The sequence below is a fragment of the Nelumbo lutea genome, chromosome 5, assembly GCF_056320005.1.
Source record: "Nelumbo lutea isolate HS-2025 chromosome 5, American lotus-T2T, whole genome shotgun sequence".
Classification (NCBI taxonomy): domain Eukaryota; kingdom Viridiplantae; phylum Streptophyta; class Magnoliopsida; order Proteales; family Nelumbonaceae; genus Nelumbo; species Nelumbo lutea.
In genome coordinates, this window is record NC_142688.1 from 13,513,296 (window position 1) to 13,534,943 (window position 21,648).

The 21,648-nt window shown below is 38.2% G+C and overlaps 1 protein-coding gene across 1 annotated transcript in view; it reads left to right on the forward strand.

Annotated features, from left to right (window-relative positions):
• The first annotated feature begins 2,721 nt into the window (after positions 1-2,721).
• The window catches only part of LOC148850453 (5'-methylthioadenosine/S-adenosylhomocysteine nucleosidase-like), a 31,382-nt gene continuing 12,455 nt past the window's right edge, over positions 2,722-21,648 (forward strand). Inside the window, exons 1-4 of the mRNA XM_088943758.1 lie at positions 2,722-3,143; positions 3,274-3,337; positions 4,236-4,327; positions 10,276-10,382. Of these exons, the coding sequence (XP_088799884.1) occupies positions 3,041-3,143; positions 3,274-3,337; positions 4,236-4,327; positions 10,276-10,382 (366 nt within the window). The 5' untranslated portion in view covers positions 2,722-3,040. The remainder of the gene's footprint in view (positions 3,144-3,273; positions 3,338-4,235; positions 4,328-10,275; positions 10,383-21,648) is intronic.

The following is a 21,648-nucleotide window of genomic DNA, read 5'->3' on the forward strand; positions in this document are numbered from 1 at the left end:
TGCTTTCTTATATTTTCTGGTGCCTCCAACTATCGCAATCTGAGACTCTGGAGCTGCTGTTCGGTGGACACCAAAAAAACTAATGGTGTCATCCTGATGATCACCGCCATGGAATAGTGCAGTGAGTTTTTGAAAAGTGATTTATACCTACCAGGGAAGACCCCAGCTCATGTCCTTCAGTTATTTCATTGTCGATCACGGTTATTGTCCCAAACATGTGAGCTTCTGAAGAGTGGCTCCGGCTGGTAGCTGGCCGGCAGCGACAAAAGGAAGGTGGTTGCCGCCATTGACCAGGTTGTTGTTTCCGTTGTTTCGAATAATGGTGCTGTTGGCGGTTGTGCCGCCAAGGCCAGTAAGGCAAATTAGATGGCTTTCTCACTCTCTTCTCTTGATTTTCGAAATGGTTTTTGGGTTGTAAAACATTCTACATCTTCTCATCTCTTTCTTTTTTTCATGAATTTCAAGTAGGTATTGTAAAGAAAATCAGATGGTGTTCAGAAGGTATTTGTGTCATTTGCGTTTGTGGACTAAATTGGCAAGTCTTGAGAGTTCAAGTACTGTAATGATATGTTTTGAAATTTAGGTATTAACTTTACAACCCCTAAAGTAGTAAAGTATAGCCTAGGGTATTAGTATGCAATTTTCTCAACAAATTGAATACTTTCTTAATATTATTAGGAAAAATTAGGGCAGTGAATAGTGACACTTTTTTCGTATAAGTTTCTTTACTCTTTCATTTTCTGTTTTGGTATTAAATCCCTTGCCCTTTCCCCAGTGACATAGTACAATACTTTTTTTTAATAACAATAACTCCTAACTCTTCTCAAAGGTGAAGAAAACCGAGCCACCACTCTCAGTTGGCACCCTTCCCTTTCTTTTCCTACTTTCCTTCCAACCACAAAGTCAATTAAAAACCTCAATTTTCAAATGTGACAATTAAGTTCCTTGACCTTTCAAAAATCAAGCACCAAGTCCAGCACCTTTTATGTTGCAATGAGTGGTAAAACTACCAAAATGACCATTTTAAATTTCTTATTATACAATCCTCCATTGAATTTGTTAAATTGGCTGGAGAGAATGATTATGTTTTGATGCAGAATCGTAGAACTCAAATTTCACCTCATCAAATGGTTTCATAAAACATATAAAAGGTCATTTTGGGAAATTGAACGCACATGGCATCAGATGCTTGGATAATTAAAGGAATACTAATAGTTGGACTTGAATGTTAAGTTTTAAAAGTTGAGGAGGGTATTTAATACTCACATTGGAAATTTGAAATCCTTAGTGGCATTGCCCTAAAGTATAAAGGAAAATTTTCACTTTAGTACCCTGAATTTTGGGGGTAGTGTTAGGTTAGTATCCAAATTTTTTAATATGTCATTGCATAACCTAAATTTTCAATAAAGTGTTAAGTTGGTCCCTGCCATTAACCAACTGTCGGTTATTTGTTGAAAAATGTCAAAACTATCTTTCAAAATAAGACACTATTCATTTGTCTTCTACCTTGAGATTGAATCGATTATCTTCAAAGAAAATAGAGAAAAAAAAAATGAAATATGATAGAGGGAAGCAATAACTAAAAGCAAAAAAAAATAAATAATCAAATAATTAGACAAGAATGTGTTTCAAATTTAAAGGTAGAAGACAATGACTTCATTAGTCTAGAATCTCAAACATCTCAATTGGTTCAGTCTCAAGGTAGAAGACAATGAATAGTGTCTTATTTTGAAGGGTAGTTTCGATATTTTTCAATAGATAATTGATGATTAATGGCAGGGACCAACCCGACACTTTTGAAAGTTTAAGTAATGCAATGACACATTTGACAGTTCAGGTACTAGCTTAATACTAACCCCAAAGTTTAGGGTACTAAAGTGAAACTTTCCCAAGTATAAATTATCTATTAGGAGAATCAATGTTTTCAAAACCAAATCAGATCGGACGGTTAGACAAAAGAAAAAAAAAAGAGAGAACTGGTCACTTGACTAATTCTGTTTAACCCCAAAATCACTTTTTGCCCAAAAACCGTTGATTTGGTTTGTGAACTGTTGACCCAGGCAATCGAACCTTTCAACCCAAGAACGATTTTTGACCATTTTTTTGGGTTTTTTTTTAATTTTTATCAGAATAGGCTGTTCATTCAGATCAGACGGTCGAACCATTCAACCTAAAAACTAGACCCAAAAAAGGTTCACTGTCCAGTCCGATTTTAAAATAGAGAAATACGAACAGGCTCAATACAAATTTCTGATTTCCACTGCAAAACCATATAAACATTCAAAATGTAAACAACCCTCAACCGAAACCCACTCCAACTGTACATTGAGGCTAAAAATTCTAACCTGGCCTGACTGAATCGTCATTCTCCCATTTTAAAAACCTTGAGGAGAATCGAGACGTTGCCTCGATTTTGGGGTTAGGAAGATACTTCCGAAATCCAAATTACCTGATATCGAACAATCAGCCGGGATCAGAATTTTCTAGGCCCAAATTACAGGAACCGTGAATTAATGCCAAATGACGTATTGTGGGACCACAGCGATAAATCTAAATCGTTGATTGGAGTCCTCGATTTTCAACGAAACTCCAAGTTCCAAAAACGTCAGCACTGGACGGCAAAGGGATGATACATCAAATATCTTTGCTAATTACAGGTGGCTTAATGTTTACCGCTCACGTGGCATCATAGCAATAGTTAATACATAAAATGTAGATCATGAGGCACTCCATTCCATTCCAGTATACGTACGGCACGCCTTGTCGTTAATGATTGCAACGCATAACGCAGCCTCCAGCGTCTAGCGTTCTGCGTGCCTGCCCTTCTCAGATAAATATCAATCATCATTCCCACGCATCTCAGTACCGAACAGACAAACGACCAACCCCCCCCCCCTCTCTCTCTCTCTCTGAAAATCGTCGAAATCGCATTTTCTTCCTTTTCTTTGGTTAACAATCACTTGCAGAGAGCTGGAACGTGTGCGTTAGTGATTCGTTAGCGAGATAGAGAGAGATAGAGGCAGCGAGAAAGGGCCGCTCCATGGCTCCTCATAACGACAGCACGGAAGTTGTAGAGGAGCGGGCCACGACTATGGTTGCAGACGCAGAGAATAAACCTATCTCAACCATTGTCATCATTATTGGTACTTCTAACTTTGTCCCAACTTCTAGGGTTTCTGAACTTCTCTCTATTCTGTTTTTCTTTTTTTTGGTTTTGCTTTCTTCTTATTATAGATTTTTATTCTCTTCGTCCGTTTTGTTTTGGAATGTCAGCTATGCAGACTGAAGCACTTCCGCTTGTCACCAAGTTCCAGCTTTCAGAGGACCACGATTCCTTGTGAGTTCCTCTCTCTCTCTCTCTCTCCTCATTCTTTTAGATGCCTTCTATTTCTGTCCATATTTATTTGGGGTACTCGATTGCTTCTGCCCTTTCAATGCTTTTATTCATGTTCTGTATTTTTACTATTTCTCAAGCCTAATTATTTTTATCTCAACTCCTTGTTTATTTATTTTTGCCTCCTGTATTTGTTTGGATGCCTAGAGGTATAGCCTTTGGTAGGTGAACAAAGATCTCCTTGCACGTCTATTATACTAACCTTCACCTCATTACTGCTGATAAATTTTTTTCCCCGTTAGGCTTGGACCTTGCTCTCTACCAGAAGAGTTCCTTTTTCTTTGGTAATCTTCGACTTATGGAAACTGCAGTGCCAACCTGCTATTTTTAACACCCATAAGCCTGGCTAGTTGCCCGTGTGTCAAACCCTGAGCTGTTATCTTATCTTTTAAAACATTTATACAAAACTCAATGCTGCAGAAACTGGAAAATCTCTGTATCTCAGGTTACATGTTTAAGGCTTCCAGTAGTTATATCTGATTTCTTTTTTTTTTTCCTTTGTCATAACTGTTTCCATCTTTTATCCAAGGTTCAAAATATTGATATTCATATTGTGCATTTCAAACAGTGGATACTCTTTTTTTATTTATTTTTTCAGTTTGAATCATTACAGTTAAGCTTGTTAGAATGAATATTAACAATTGAAACTGTTAATATCCCCTAACTCTCGGTATTTTGCATTTTGGTGACCTTCAATACTGATACAATACACAACTTTGAACCTTGCTTTTATCTGATTTTTTCTTTATTAGAATCAGACCTAATAATCATTTACTGAGGGCTTTTCATGTCTCATATATTGTTTTCTGTGTTCTTTTTCTCTAACTTGCTAATTTTACAGGTTCCCTAAAGGGGTTCCTTGGGTAAGATACTATGGTGTTTACAAAGATCTGAATCTTAATGTAATTTGGCCAGGAAAGGATCCATTGTTGGGTAAGTATCTGCTCTCTCTCTCTCTCTCTCTAACTTTGACATATTTGTTGGATTGAAGTCTTTGTATGTATGAGTATTCGGCTGATAAGAGTTCTTATTAGCCTATACTTAAGTTTTGGTTGTCCTGTACTGGGCCTAATCCTGTTTAGTGTTTTAAGTTGTTTGGGTGTACCATCACTAATCAGGGGCATTCCAGTAACTTCTTGTATCACTGTACTACATCATAATATAAATAATAGTACTGTCGACTGAGCAGTTCAGTTTGACATTCACTGTATTTCAGAGTTTCTCTTCTCTCCTTTACTACTTCGAGTATAGCTCCTAAGATTGCATGGTATCGGAGCAAGTTCAAACCTAGGGTTTTAGCAGGAGCACTCTCTTCTCTTGTGTCTTTTCATCTTCTCTCTTCCTTTTCTGGGTTGTTGCAGTAAAGACCTAGGGGTGTAAGAGAGTAAAGCAAGTTCGAACCTAGGGTTTCTCTTGGTTGTAGGACTCAAGGGAAGTAAGACCCAGAAGTAGATGTCCTACTAGGTTGTTTCCAGTAAGTAGTAGCTATTTGGCTACTAAGAGAGGTTTGTATAGGACAGACCTAGTTGAGGACTGATTTCAGCAGTCCTAGCACTAGCCGAAAGGGGGAGAGCCTCTTCTACAGTTGCAGCTTCGGTGCTCCAGCAAGACTCTTACAGAACAGTGGTAAATAGCCCTATTTTCAGGTCGGTTACCAGCCTTACTTTAGCCCTGCACAGCACAATGGTAAAAACTTACACTGCACAGTTGCTGCCTCAAACTTTTACTTGCTACTGTACCCGAACTGCTTCGGCTCCAGATTGTCCAGCACTGTGAACCCTAGTTGAGGACTAATGTCAGCAGTTCTAGTATTGGCCGGAAGAAGGGACACTCTCCTTACAGTTGCAGTACTCGAAGTTCAAGTGGAGTCTGCATAGCACAACAGTTGAGAACCCTTAGTTTCAGGTCGGTTACTAGCCTAGAACTCCTTGCTTGCTGCTGTAACTGAACTGCTTCAGAACTGTGACAGTCTCAACAAGTTTGAAACTGTGTCGAGTGCTGCCTGAACCTGCTGTAATCAATTCGGCAAATCAGAACCTGCTGTGATCATTTCAGCTAATCAGAACCTGCTCCAAAACTGGTTTAGAACCTTCAGAACTGCTTCGGCTAGTCTTAATCAGTGTCACATTCACAGCGGCTGCAGTCAAGATGTCTCCAATATTCAGAGAAATTTCTTCTAGGGATAACAGGCCTACGACAAGTGGGAACCTTGTCACCAGCAACAATGGTGACAACTCACAGAATACTCCAACAGGGTCTTCTTCTCCTATGGAACAGGTTGTTGATTCCTCTGGAACTGGTGCTTTGGGCTTCACTGCTAGTGAGGTAGAGGACCTTAGCAGGGCATTAGCCCATCTAAGGAATAATTCTTTTGCTTCTACATCTCTTGCCAGATCAGGTACAGCCTCTGCCTTCAGTGCCACTGGATCTATTGACTCTGCTTCTTGGGTTATTGATTCCGGTGCAACTGACCACATGACACATATGTGTTCCTTATTCTCTTCATATCATTTGTTGTTTGGTCAGGATAAGATGAGAGTTGCTGACGGGTCTTTCTCCACTATCTCTGGAAAGGGAATGGTTGACCTAAGCAAGGACCTCTCTCTTAAATCAGTTTTACATGTTTCTAGTCTCACCTCAAATCTTTTGTCTGTTTCAAATCTTACCAAAAATTTGAACTGTAGTATAACCTTTTTTCTTACTCATTGTGTCTTCCAAGACAGATTGACAAGGAGAACGATTGGGTGCGGTCATGAGTATAGAGGACTCTACTATCTTGATGCAGACATCGGTTCAGCCTTACAAGCATCTGCTGGTAGTAGTTCGGAGAGTGTGGAGTCAAAAGCTAAGTTGCATCTTTGGCATGCTAGGCTAGGTCATGTGTCTTTCTCTTCATTAGAAATGTTGTTTCCCGAACTGTTTTAGGGCATTTCAAGTCAGAGTTTAACCTATGAAGTATGTCAAGTGTCAAAACAATGTAGAACTGTGTATCCAATTTCTAGTAATGAAATCTGTGCTTTTGATTTGGTTCATTCTGATGTCTGGGGCCCTTCACCCATTGTTTCTTTTGATGGCTTCTGGTATTTTATCAGTTTTATTGACCATTATTCTCGATGCACATGGATATACCTGTTAAAAGGATGGGATGAAGTACCACGGATAACTATGGCATTTTGCAAGATGATTGAAACTCAGTTTAATAAGAAGATTAAGCAATTCAGGTAAGACAATGCTGTTGAATACTTTGAAAAATCCTTGAACTTATTCATGGAAGATGCTGGCATACTACATCAGTCATCCTGTGCTTATACCCCTCAGCAGAATGGGGTTGTTGAGCGCAAGAATAGACATCTATTGGAGACAGGTCGAGCCTTACTATTCCAGCACAAAGTTCCCAAGCAATACTGGTCTCAAGCCGTTCTTACTGCATCATATCTGATAAATCGGATGCCATCTAAGGTGTTGGGTATGAAAACCCCTTTCTCTGTTTTGTGTCCCACTCTTCCAGATTTTTCCCTTTCTCCTCGGGTCTTTGGCTGTATATGTTTCATACATGTGAAGGATCCAAAGAAGACCAAACTGAATCCTAAGGTTACAAAGGGAATATTCCTAGGGTACTCTCCTACACAAATGGGTTACAAGTGTTATGACCCTGTCTCCAAGAGAAAGTATGTCACCAGAGATGTGGTCTTCTTTGAGTCTCAACCCTATTTTCAGTCTTCATAATCCTTTCAGGGGGAGATTAGTGGGATGGAAGAGGATTCTCATTCTCCCTCCTTTTTTGTTCCCCTATCTACCTCGGGTCTTCCATCCTCTCCTCCTACTCCTCGTTGTGGCATTCTAGGTCAACCCAATGAGGCTCCCACTGTGCCGATTACTCTTCCTGATGCTGCAGATGTTTCTGAAGGCTCCAGTAGGCAACAAAAAGAGATACTTACATACAACAGAAGAAAAAGGGCCCCTCAATTTCATGACAGCAACCAGTTGGACTCGGATCAATCTGTCTCTACAATCCAAGGTAATTCCAACTCACATACTTCTGATTTGAATCTTCCTATTGCTCTTCGTAAGCCTATTCGCTCTTGCACCACCCAGCACCCCATTGCTGATTTTGTTTCTTACTCGCATTTATCTCCTGCTTATCATTCCTTTGTGTCTGCTCTTTCCTCTGTGCGTGTTCCTTCTAGGTACTCAGAGGCTGTGTTTGATCCAAGATGGAAAGAAGCTATGAATGAAGAAATGAAAGCCCTAATGAAAGCAAGAACTTGGGAATTAGTAGATCTACCAGAGGGGAAGAGCATTGTTGGGTGCAAGTGGGTGTTTACTATAAAGCACAGGGAGGACGTGTCTGTTGAAAGGTACAAGGCCAGACTTGTGGCAAAGGGGTTTACTCAAAAAGAAGGGATTGACTATAAAGAAACCTTTGCCCTAGTAGCAAAGCTCAACACAATTCGGGTTCTTTTGTCACTAGCAGCAAATTTTTCATGGGAACTTCATCAGCTGGATGTGAAGAATGTCTTCTTAAATGGTGACCTTCGCGAAGAGGTATTTATGGAACCTCCACCAAGCTATGATTTTGGTAGAAAGGTGTGCAAACTGAGGAAAGCATTATATGGGTTGAAGCAATCTCCCCGTGCATGGTTTGAGAGGCTTTGTGGGGCCATGAAGAAAGTGGGGTACACTCAGAGTGGTGCAAACCATACCTTGTTCATAAGGAGACAGGATAGCAAACTTACTGCACTCATTGTTTATGTGGATGATATGGTAATTACTGGGAATGACTTGGAAGAGATAAAAAGATTGCAGGAGTTTCTGACTTTGGAATTTGAGATCAAAGACTTGGGTCGTTTGAGATATTTTCTTGGGATTGAAGTTGCCAGGTCAAGAGAGGGAATCTACATATGTTAGCGGAAGTATGTTCTTGACCTCCTAGAGGAAACAGGCATGATGGGGTACAGACCAACAGATACTCCAATAGAACAGAATCATGGCCTGTAGGAATCAATAGGGGAGGACTACTGTGATAGAGAGAGATACCAAAAATTGGTAGGGAAGCTGATATACTTATCCCTCACTCGGCCAGATATTGCTTATGCTGTGCATGTTGTCAGTCAATTTATGCACTCTCTAAAGATCCCTCATATGAAAGCAGTTGAAAGGATTCTCAGGTACTTGAAGACTTGCCCAGGGAAGGGAATTCTCTTCAGGAAAAACAATAGAATTGAAATCGAAGCCTACACTGATGCAGATTGGGCTAGGTCTGTTGGAGACAGGAAGACAACCTCGAGTTATTGTACATTTGTGGAAGGAAACCTGGTCACATGGCGTAGTAAGAAGCAGAATGTAGTGGCTAGATCAAGTGCAGAAGCAGAATATCGAGCTATGGCTCACGGGGTTGCTGAACTCTTATTGCTCAGAACTCTTCTTAATGAACTTGGCATTAAGGCTAAAGGTCCTCTCAGGCTGTATTGTGACAATAAAGCTGCCATCAACATTGCCAACAATCCCGTGTAGCATGACAGGACAAAACATATTGAGATTGATCGACACTTTGTTAGAGAAAGAATTGTCTCGGGTGAACTCTGTGTGCCTTATACACCATCTGAGATGCAAATTGCAGATGTACTGACTAAAGGGCTGGCAGCAGCAAAGTTTAGGGACATGCTTGGCAAGCTAAACATGATTGATATCCATGCTTAGCTTGAGGGGAGTGTTGGATTGAAGTTTTTGTATGTATGAGTATTCGGCTGATAAGAGTTCTTATTAGCCTATACTTAAGTTTTAGTTGTCCTGTACTGGGCCTATGTTAATGGGCATAATCCTGTTTAATGTTTTAAGTTGTCTGGGTGTCCCATCACTAATCAGGGGCATTCCAGTAACTTCCCGTATCATTGTACTACATCATAATATAAATAATAGTACTGTCGACTGAGCAGTTCAGTTCGACATTCACTGTATTTCAGAGATTCTCTTCTCTCCTTTACTACTTCGAGTACAGCTCCTAAGATTACAATATCCATGAACGTGCATTTAAAATTATATTATATTATAAGAATCAAAAGGAGGGGGAGGTTCCCTTGATACAAAGTTACAAACTATATATATATATATATATATATATATATATATATATATATATATATATATATATATATATATATATATATATATATATCTTCTTCAGCTCCAGAAATTACAAGCGGAAAGTATCATCCTTACAGACATAAACTTCCTCTAGGATTGTTATTAACTTATCGATCCATGTTAAAATTGCATTGGTTTATCTTTTCATTTCTTATATTATATTGTGTGTTAAATATAATGGTGCATTGACCATTATAAAATCTTTTTGTATCATAAAAGCATAGTTGAGTGGCAATAATAATGCTTTAAAATTCTTATATGTGCAATAAAATTAGAAGATGCTTTCAGCTCTATTAGATAGAGAATATATGCATTTTAGAATAAGTAAACTTCTTTCTTTTTTGAGTTCATCATCTTTTGTTTCTGTATATTCCATAAGACCTCTTTTTTAAAGTTAATATTCATGAGCAGCATGGTTTTGATAGTAGATTACCCATGGAAAAGCATTGTGTTTAATGTTTATTTTCCATTATATATGCAAACCTAGCATATATGATGTGTTAGTAGGCATTTGTGCTCTGCATTTTAAGTTGTGAATGAGATTAAAATGGAATGAACAGTTGTCATACAACATAATTAACTTTTCCTTTTACTTTCTACACTGAATACTTCTTCTCACAAAATTCTTGATTTCACTTCTTCTCACAAAAGTCTCCTACCTGTCATTATAACTATGACCTCCATGTAATCCTGTTATCAATTGATTTTGACTAGTCCTTGAAATTTGCTTCTCCCAGGGGTTGATAGTGTGGGCACAGTTTCTGCATCTCTTGTAACATATGCTTCCATCCAAGCATTAAGGCCTGACCTTATCATAAATGCAGGCACTGCTGGTGGTTTTAAGGTGTGTTTGAAGAACCTTTAAATTCCTGTTTCATTCTGATGTGTAGTAATTTCTCAAATCTTTATATGGTGACTATTGGTTTGTATGCTGTTTTTGTTATTTAGGCTCAGTTTTTGCATTGCAATTTTCATTTGCATTTGTGTAAATGCATGGGAGTGTAAATGGGCTGTGTAAAATCTGGTTACTTTTACTTCAGATTTGGCTTTGTCTTATTTGTTAGTGAGAAATAAATTAAAAGGTAAAATTTTGTGGTCCCACCTTATATGAAAGAGAATGGAGGTTGGAGTAAAGTTATTTGTTTGGGAGTGATGTAGGAAGCAAGATAATGCAGTCCCTACTTTATATGAGAGGGAATTGAGGGAGGAGGAAGGTGGTGCAAATTTTGCAATGTGCTGCAAATCAGTGCTAATGAGACAAAAGTACAAATTTTGCATCAGATAGGAGTGCAAATCATAATTAGGGGTGTCCACGGTTTGGTTAACCGAACCATGGCACTTTTTTGTAAACTGAACCGGTGGTACCGGTTTTTCCAATTCTCCAAACCAAAACCGAACCGGTACCACCGGTTAACCAGTCCGTCAGTTTCAGTTTTTGACCGGTTCGGTTTTTTGGTTTTTTATATTTATAATATATATTATACAAATATATGTAATATTATATTATATATATAAATGATATATAATATATTATAAATATTTGAAATATATATAATATATTTATAAATAGATCATTATAAATATAATATAAGTATATATTTTTATATATAATGAATATATATTTATATGTAATACATAGAAAATATGTGACATATATTAAAAATATATATAAAATATACATAAAAATATATATACCGGTCAGTTTGGTTAACCGTCGGTTTTTGTAGGTTAACCGAAAACCGAACCGGTCCTTCGGTTTTTCAAAAATCCCGAACCGAAACCGAACCGATCAGTTTGGTTAACCGCATTTTGTGGTTTGTTTTTTTTGGTTTGGTTCGGTTTTTTGGTTTTTCATGGACACCCCTATTCAGATTTTCAATGCTTTACAACTATTCAACTACGACATCAGATTTTTAGATTGTACCATGCATTTTTTTCAGTAACACCCCTATTTAGATTGTACCATAGGAGAAATATTTTTACCCCAAATCTCTCATGGAAATGTACATGTGATCCAAGGATAAGCTTAAGAGGGTGGTGATTGGCTTTGTACCTGGGAAGAAAACAGACCCAAATGTGAAGTTACTGCAAGAGGTAAATTTGAAAAACAAACTTTAAAATATTGATTTAGGACTGAAAATGAGATATGGGGCTCCGATTTCTGGATAGAATGGTGGCAGGTTTGGCATTTCAGTTTCAGTCCGGATTTGGTGTATCTGAGTTTGCTCAAGTCAGGAATGAAGATTGTTGGGGACAATACAAATGATCCTGTTGTGCATGTTTTTGTCTTCTGTTTTTCTGGTGGAGATGTTGTATTTAGGGTGTTGCCTTAACAAATTTCTTACAAAAAGAAAATCTTGATAAAAAAGAACTTGTGTGTCTATTTCTGAATAGAGAGTGATTTACAAAAAGAAAATCTTCTTTTGTTCTTGATACTCTTAAAAAATTCTGTTATTTCTTTCACACCATACTGCCCAGAAAACTGCTGTGGGAAGGATGCTCCAAGCTACCCTTTCATCTTTGATTAACCCCCTTACATATGAAGCTCCTAAAAATCCCTTCACATCATCTGGGAAGCTCATTTTCACTTTGAACAACTGCAACAATCTTACCCATATCCAGTAAAGAAATCACAACGTAGCAACATATGATTAGCAGTTGCCACAAATCCAATACACATGGAGAAGTCCATTTCCACCACCTCTATACCTCTTTTGACTAGACTATCCCTAGTCAAAATCTTATCCAGAACTGTTGACCAGACAAAAAAGCCAGTTTGGATGGTACATTTCTGACCCAAATTCTATCGCTTGGGAAGAAAGAGGTGTCCTCCCTTATTAAGCTGTTAAAGGAGGGTTTAACGGAAAATTTTCCTGATTTCTCAAATCCACTTCCTTTTGTCTTCCCTCACACCGGTTGTCCTTGAGTCATACAATATCTGTAGTAAACTGATCAAAGAAGTCACCTCCCAGTCGTTTAGGTTCCTCCAGAATTGAGGATTCCAAACACCACTTTGATTCTGCCTCTCCAAACAATCAGCTACTATTGCATTCTTGTTCACAACAATCTCAAAAAGGTCAGGATATAAAAACTGTAATGGGCCATCCCTGCACCAGTGATCTTTCCACAAGAGAAGCCTTTGACCATTCCTAGCATCATATTTCACACCCTTCTCTTTTTTTATAATTTTTTTTTCTTCTTTTTTATTTATTACCAAAAAAAATCATATTTCACACCCTTCATGAACCAAGGATTAATTTTCTAAATCGCCCTCCAAATTGAGCACCCATAGGATGATCTAACATCTTCTGTCTCTCAACCCCTGTTACTCGAAACATACTTGGCAACCTTTAACCTTCTCCACAGGCTATCCGGTTGCTCATTAAACCTCTACAACCACTTCCCTAAAAGCACAATATTGACCTCCTTTAAAGATTTGATCCCTAGATCCCCTTTTACTTTGGGTTTGCAAATTGCCTTCCAATTTACCATGTGACATTTTGTTTCCTCTTTCCACTCCTTCCATAAAAAAATTCAGAACTTGTTTTCCAAAATAGCAGCAGTTCTTGCTGGGATTGGGAATAAGGCAAATAATAAACAGGAAGATCAGACAAAACACTTTTGATTAGTGTGACTTTACCCCTCTTTGTAAAGATTGTTGAATTAAATTGATTTGTTCAGTAGAAGTGTAAAATGATATAATCACGTTTGGCTTGAAAAGGCTTCTGAATAGGTCTCAAATAACCTAAATAATCATATTCTATTAAGGGTTTTAAAAACAAGAGCCCCTTAAAACATTAAAAGAAAGGGAAAATTACAGAGAAGTATCCTGTACATTGAGGGTAGTGACACTTAAGGGCCTCAACTTTCACTTGTGACAATGAGGTACCTAGTACTTTCAGAAATTAACACTCAGGTCCATCTGTTAGCGTTCCATCATTTATCTGGAGCTTGTGATGCCATGTGCACCTTGAAACATTTGAAAATCCCAAAACTACCCTTTGCATGCTTTATGAGATTGTTATGCCATCTCCTTAAATGAGTCTTTAAACCCTTGATCCTAACCCTTTCTTTCCCATTTTCTTTCTCAGAGTTGAATGAACAGGACGTTGAAGCAATACAACAATTCACACATTAACTATGTCCATTTCTGTCATTTTGCAATTTTTTTCTCTCAATTACTCAAACCATGAATGGGCATTTTGGTAAATGACTGAGTGTTGATTTCTAAAAGTATGAGAGGCCCTTAAGTGTCACTACCCCCAAAGTACAAGGTACCTTTCTGTAATTTTCCATAAAAGAAATAAAGGAATAACAAAGTAAAGAACTAGGAGGAGCATTTCCCAAAAGGCATCTCAAGAAACGGTTCCTTGCTGTACTTCTGATCACTGGCCGCTTGTCTTGGACACTGATAGAGTGCTGAGAGGCAATGGGTCCATCCTGATTTCAAGAAAAAAGGGTCGCAAATTGGTGGGTGGAATACTCAATAGAGGGATGGGTAAGTTACAAATTTTCTAAGAAGCTTCAATTTGTTAAAAGGAAATTGTAAGGAGTTGAGTAAGCAAAAGTTCAAATCTTTTGAAGAAGAAAAAAAGTAAAGTTCTTGAAGGTATCTCCAAAGTGGATTTAAAAGAGATTTCTTGGTAGTTGACCAGAGAAGAGTTGGAAGAAAGAAAGAAATTAAGGGCTGATTGGGAAATGCTAATCCGTCGTTAGGAGATCTATTAGTCGCAGAGGTCTAGGGTCCAGTGGATATAATAATATTTTTTCCATAAATATGCCAATGAAGGAGAATAATTAGTTGATAAAAAAAACGAAGGAGAACAATTAATTTAGTCATTAAGATTTTGGTGAATGGCCAAGAGGTAGAAGGCCTTGGGCAAATAAGGAAAGAGATAATTGATTTTGTTTATGAATGATAGAAATTTTATTAAAACATAAAAATATCACATGATTACAAGAGTGAGATAATTGATTTCTTTGAGAAACTTTATTTGATCGAGAGAATTTGGAAACCCTATTTGAGGGAGTGGACAGGTCAGACCCTCTTAAAAAATCTTAAGACCTGTTTGGAAAGGAGGTCTACTGAAGATGAGGTTAAAGAAGCAGTGTTTTCTTTGATTGAGGAAAAAGCCCCTGGACTCGATGGATTCTCTTTGGGTTTCTACCATGAATGTTGGGATTTTACCAAAGTTTATTTACTAGAGGCATTTGATGATTTATACATGTTAACTGAGGTAAATATGAGGAATAATGCTACTTTCATTAAGCTCATTCCTAAGAAATAGGGGACTTTGGATACTGAAGACTACAGTACAAACCTATCAATCTCCTGGGGAATCTATAAAATAATAGCCAAAAGTGTTAGATAACCATCTCAAGAAAGTAGTTTGTGAGGTGGTGGCAAATACCCAAAGCACCTTCATAAGAGGGAGACAGATAGTTGACAGTGTCCTCGTAGCCAATGAAGTGGATGAAATGCAAATAAAGAGTGGTCATGGAGCTGCGGTTTGCAAGCTCAACCTTGAAAAGTCTTATGATAGGGTGGATTGGGGGTGCTTGTGGAATATTTTGAAGCTGAAAGGTTTTAATGACATCTGTCAAAAAAAAAAAAAAAGAAAAGTTTTAGTGATAGGTGGATTGGATGGATACAAGGTTGTGTACAACCAGTTGGGTTTTCTGTTCTTATCAATGGCTCCTCCCATGGCTTCTTCAAAGCTTCAAGAGGAATTAGGCAAGGCTGTCCCCTCTCTTTGCGACTCTACCTCTTTCATGATGATTAGAGAAGCCTTTGATGCTTTTTTGGGGAAAAAGTCTCTGACCACTCCATTAACTAGGACTGAATAATGACAAGTCTTCAAACACCCTTTTATCCATCCACATCATCTCTCTCCAAACCCAAAATTTTTCAGTGTCCAAGAGGAAGGACAAATCAACCATATCATAAGCTTTCTCCAAGTCCAATTTACACACAAAGCCTTTCTTTTCTCTTTTTTTTTTTCTTTTTTTTTCTTTTTTTTAATCCTCCACACATTCATTAGCTATCAAAATTTGATCAGTGATCTGTCTACCTTTAATGAACGCCCCTTGGGAATGGCTTATCAAATCAAGAAGGACTAGCTTTAATCTTAAAGACAACACTTTGGCCAAGATTTTATATATGCTTGTTACCAAGCTAATTGGTCTGAAATCTCTCGGTTGATTGGTGCCTCCCTTCTTTGTGATCAAAGCTAGGAAAGTTGAATTCATTCTCGGACTAATAAAATGTTCCCTAGCAAACTCCTCAAAGACTGCCCAAAGGTCCGCTTTAATTATCTCCCAACAATCTTGATAAAAAGCCATACTAAAACCATCCGGTTCTGGAGCTTTAGATCTATCCATTGAAAATACAGCTCCTCTTATCTCCCCTAACTCAAAATCCCTTTCCAACACTCTTGCCAAAACCGGGTTCAACCTTGGCCAATCTAGTCCTTCCAAAGTAGCACCCACACCCTCTTGTCTTTTATAAATTCATTTGAAATGAGCCACAAAACAATTAGAGATCTCTTCTTGATTGACTAGGGTTTCTCCATTTACTTCTAATTTCTCCACAAAATTTTTTCTTCTTTTTCCGTTAGCAAGTGCATGGAAAAATTTAGTATTCCCATCCCTCTCTTTGATCCACAAGTGTCTTGATTTCTGCCTCCAACTGATTTCTTCCCTCAATAAAATTACTTCCAATTCTTCTTTCCATGATCATCTCAAAGACTTATCTTCCTCATTTAATGAACTTTAACTTTCCTTGGCATCCAAATGCTCAATTTGAGAAGTTACCACTAGTTTCCTCTCCTCTATTCTTCCAAAATGATCTTTGTTCCACTCTTTGATTTCACATTTAAGCCTTTGTAACTTCCTATGGAACTTTACGCCATGCACTTTGGCTCCCCACCATTCCTCTATCTTATAAACAAAGTTAGGGCGTGTAAGCCACATGTTCTCAAACCTAAGAGGTTTTGGGCCACTCAAAAAGTCTTTGGTTCCAATACTAATCGGGCAATGGTGGGAAGTAACTCGCGGTAAAGCTTTTGACCCCAAACCATTCCAATGCTCTTCCCAATCTAGTGTGAAAATAAATTTGTCCAACTTTGAGCAACTATGGGGGATTTTTAAATTGGACCAGGTGAACAAACTTTGTGAGGTAGGAAATTCCTTTAGCTCACACTCCTCTATGAAATCATTAAACTTCCTCATACTAGTAAAGACTCTCTGATTGGGATTATTTGTCTCACTAGTGAATCTGATGACATTAAAATCCCCCCTTAAACCCCTAATATAAAAAATCTCTTCCCACATTTCTCCTCTTTCTCTATATCTATTGGGTTTATAGATATTCATCAACACCCAAATAAACCCATCTTCCACATTCTTGAATTTTAGGGAAAGTGAGAACCGACCTGTTAGCTCTTCCATTGGCACCACCATATCAGTCCTCCACATTGTTACTACACCCCTTGAAGTACCCCATGATGTAATAAAGGACCATCCTATATCTCTAGAGCCCCACACACTTCTCACCCATCTTCTATCCATATCCACAACTTTTGTTTCCTGAAGCATCACTATATTAGGGTTCTCTTTTCTAAGTAGATTCTTTATTAATCGCCTCTTCCTAGCACTGCCCAACCCCCTAATATTCCAGCTCACTATCTTCATGCCAACTTATACCAAACCACCCCTTACCCTTTCCCCTACTTTTGGGCTTTCCTTCTTTCCCCCCTCGCACTAAATTCTAGATCCTCTACTACATCAGATTTTATTCTTTCTAGTTTCTACCTCTGTCAACTTTCTCTTCCTTTGAGCATTCTTCTCCTCCTTGTTTTTTGGAGTAAACTTTAATGACCTTCAACTCTTTAACCTGGAGATCCAACTGCACTAAATTCTAGATCCTCTACTACATCAGATTTTATTCTTTCTAGTTTCTACCTCTGTCAACTTTCTCTTCCTTTGAGCATTCTTCTCCTCCTTGTTTTTTGGAGTAAACTTTAATGACCTTCAACTCTTTAACCTGGAGATCCAACTGCCCAACTAAATCCACTAAGTGTTCCCCTCCTTTCTCTTTGAGTTCCCCAATTAAGTACCTTTTCATCCGACCATTTTCCTGTTTGTCCAATATCTTTTCTAATGCTTCCTCTGTTGTTTCATTCTTGAGCAAGTCCTCAAAGAAACCACACACTAATTGCCAAATTTTTTCTCCCTAGTGCTCCGAGGCTTCGTCCTTCTCCCCCTCTACTCTGTCTTCCCCTTCCCTCACACTTATTAAGACAACTCTCTCCAATTTGCCATCCTATTTTTTTTCTTGATTTTTAAGATCCCAGCCTGGGTGAGAAATCAACTTGAAAGGATGCAGAGAGACTTTTTGTGGGATGGTGGTGGTGGCAAGAGGAGAGATCATTTGGTGAATTGGAAGATGATGTGTAAACCTAAATTGGAGGGGATTGGGGTTGGGGCACCTATAGGAGAGGAACATAGCTTTTCTGGGTAAATGGTTGTGGAGATTCCCCTTGGGAGTAGGATTGTCTGTGGGCCTCATTGATTGAGAGAAAATAAGGAAGTAATAGGAATAGGTGGGATAGCAACAAGGCTCTATCTAGAGCCTCCTCCCTTGGCCCTTTGAAAGGTATTATCTCTTGCTTTGGTTTTTTTTCCTCCCATTTGCATTTTAGTCCAGGTAATGATAACCAGATTAAATTCTGGATCAACCTTTGGCTTGGACAAAGTTGCAATATCTAGGGTTTTGTTGAGTGTTGAAGAGAGCAAGAAGAAGAAAGTAACAAAGAGGGGAGAGTGTTATTGTTTACTTCCTTCAAACATGATATTTATATTGAGAAAGAAAATAAAAATACAAGGAGGCCCTCAAATGGGTGCCCAAAGACAAGAAAGACCAAAAAGACCTTGCCTAACACATTCTCAATAGACAATAACCTCTTTGCTCCTCTTATCCCCTTCTCTCTTTAGGTTTACTTTGGATAAGGAGGCCACCATCTCCTTGGTCATCTCTAGAGGGAAGCACAACCTCTCCTTTAATCAACTTCCGTAAAGCCCTAACTATTGAATCTTGTGACATTTCTTCTCTCCTTTCTTCTATCTCTTCTGTCTTCCCCCTCTTTCCCATTATAGGAGAATCTGGTGGCCTTCCCCTAATGGTTAGTTTTCTATCAATTCCCTTTTTTGTATGCTAGTGGCAGGTTCCACTAACCCCATTCCCCCCTACAAGAAAATTCTGCTCTCAGTAGCCCCTCTGAGAATCTGTTTCTTTGTGTGGGTGGCTTCTTGTGATAGTATCTAGGGGTAAGCAAATGGGTAGGTTCTACCCGGAACCGAATGGAACTGACCTCGGACCGGCCTTCAAATGACCCTACCCCATTTCAGGGTCTAGGGGTTTACCCTACCCGAACCAGCCTTGTTGGAACCTGCCTTGGAATCGAACTTGCCTTGAAATAAACCCCAGAATACTTTTGGGGATGTGAAGATTTGAACCCAAGCATTCATGGTTACAAAGGCCATGGTCACACTTGACCATTGAGATTGAGTTACTTAAGTGATTTGATCATTTGTTTTCATTTTAATATTTGAATGTGTACAATAAGTAGTGTAAAAGGTAATATTTACAAGATTTAAATTTAATTTATAACTTTTTAACCATATAATGATAATCTACATATTAAGTTATCCAATTTAATCAGTAAAGGTAATATAAGTTTTAAACTATATATTATATTTATTAAAAATCAAGTTTTTAAAGAACGTGTATTTTTTTTTTTTTTTGAAGGGGGAGAGTAAAGAAAGTACAGGTTCCATGGGTTTGGAACCAAACCCCAGAACCACCAAGGCCAGAGCCAACCCAGGAACCAACCTTCACAGGGTAGGTTCCAGGTTCTGCCATTAGAACCAAACCGAACCGCCCCATGCTCACCCCTAGTAGTATCAACACTTTTAACAGGATTTTGAAGAAAATGGGCATTTGTGTATCACTCCTCATGCTTGTGTTATGTGTTTGAAGGATGGAGAATCCTGTAACTATCTTCTTATTAATTGTGAGGTAGAATGTAGCCTTTGGCAATATTTCTTTGATACCCTCTTTACTAGCGGCTTCTACTGCACCCCCCCCCCCAAATATATATATATATATATATATATGTATGTATGTATGTATGTATACAGTGATTGATTTTCTTAATCAGTGGGCAGGGTGAAAATGGGTAAAAGAGGTTCCCTTTATTGTAAGGCAGTCATCCATGCAGTGTGAAGAGCGTAACAAAAGAGTTTTTGAAGACAAAAACTCTTCTTTGGAAGATTTAATGAGGAAAAGCAGTTTAGAGGCATCTACTGACTTCTTCAGTGGCTGCTACTAACATTGTTAACCTGGCTCCAAGATCCCCTTTGGAAAACATTCTTAAGTTTGATGGCAGCTGTGTTAGTCTGTCAAGTCACAGGGGTCAGGCAGGTATGGGGGAAGCATTCTAAAGTCCACTGTTGAGCTGGTTTGGGCCTTCAGTGGTCCTCTTGGAGAGGATGAAGCAGTTGAAGCTGAGGATCAAATCTTTCTGGAGGGTCTGAGGACTGTGGTATCTCTCAACATCTCTTTGGTGGTGGTGGAAGGAGATTCAAGGATTGTTATCAGTCGGATAAAGAATTTAAGGGATAGTCCGTGGAGATTCACTCACCTCCTCAATGAGTTCAGGGAATTCTTGTCCCGGGTAAATTGCCATTACAGGTGGATCTCTAGAGAACTGAATAGTGCGGCAGATGCTCTAGCAAAATATAGGGTGGGCAGGGATTTGTTGTATATTGATTCTTTTCTACCTTTGTAAATTGGTTGGGAGGGACTTCCTTTTTTTTGGCTTTTCAGGTGGGGTGTATGGCTTAATACATCTGGTTGTAAATCCTTCCCTCTCTTTGCTTAATGAAAGTCAACTTTTTCTCAAAAAAGAAAAAGGAATGATTGAAATAATAATACTAATATTTTTGCAGAAAGGATTTCAGACATAAGATTTGAATTGAAATCCTTTGTATTCACAATTTGAATCAATTGGTAAATCATAAGATTTTGACAACAATGGCTAAGAATGGTTTAGGGATGATTTAGGACTAAGAGAAAGGATTAACAAAGGTCCTGGAAATTGCAGATCTTCTATGGGACATTGGAAAAGCAAAAAATTCAACACTCAAACACAAGGGTGGAATAGTGAAACTTTACGATGATTTTTAGATTGATGGGCTGTATGAGACATTTTGATTCGAAAGCGTTCTAAGTAGGTTTTCTACAAAAAGATGAAACATTCCCTTCATGAGAGAAACCCAAGCATTCTGGAAATTAAGGCAAACAGAAAAAAAAAACATGTGAAAGTTAATAGGGCCCTAATTTGGGTTAGAGTGTGTAGCTTTCTGAACTGAATGTCTGTAACATGTATGAATACTAAACAATTTATAATATGATCTGTTCCCTTCAGAACAGTTAGTTCCCATAATGTTGTTACCTTTTGTAATACTTTCTGATGTACTTGTGAGTTGTGATGCATTTAGGGGTTGTTTGATTACAACTGATGTGGCTGAACTAAAAAGCTAATTGCTTTGTCGTTCAGTGAATAAGTTTTTAAGGAGGTTGTGAGCTCCTTAATGCTGTTTGAAACAAAATCTGAGGTGGGCAGTGAATAAGTTCAAATATTTTACTATTTAATTATTATATCCACTAAAAAGCAATAAGTCATTCAGTTCAGAAATTTCAGCTATTGTCAAACAGCCCCTTGATGCTGTTTGAAACGAATTTGGCTAAACTTTGACTAGCTGACTTTTATAGTTAAATTGGTTAGGGTGTTTAATGAGTTCTATAGAAGAGGGGTGATAAGTCCAGGAATGAATTCTACTTTTTTAGCTCTGATCTCAAAAAAGAATAATGCCAACCAACCAGGGGATTTCAGACCAATAAGTTTGGTCACCAGTATTTACAAGGTGATTGATTGCAAAGGTGCTGTCTTTGAGGATTAAAAAGGTGATCTCCCATTTAGTTTCTCAAGCTCAAGGGGCCTTTGTGCAGGATAGACAGATTATTGACCAAATATTAATTGCAAATG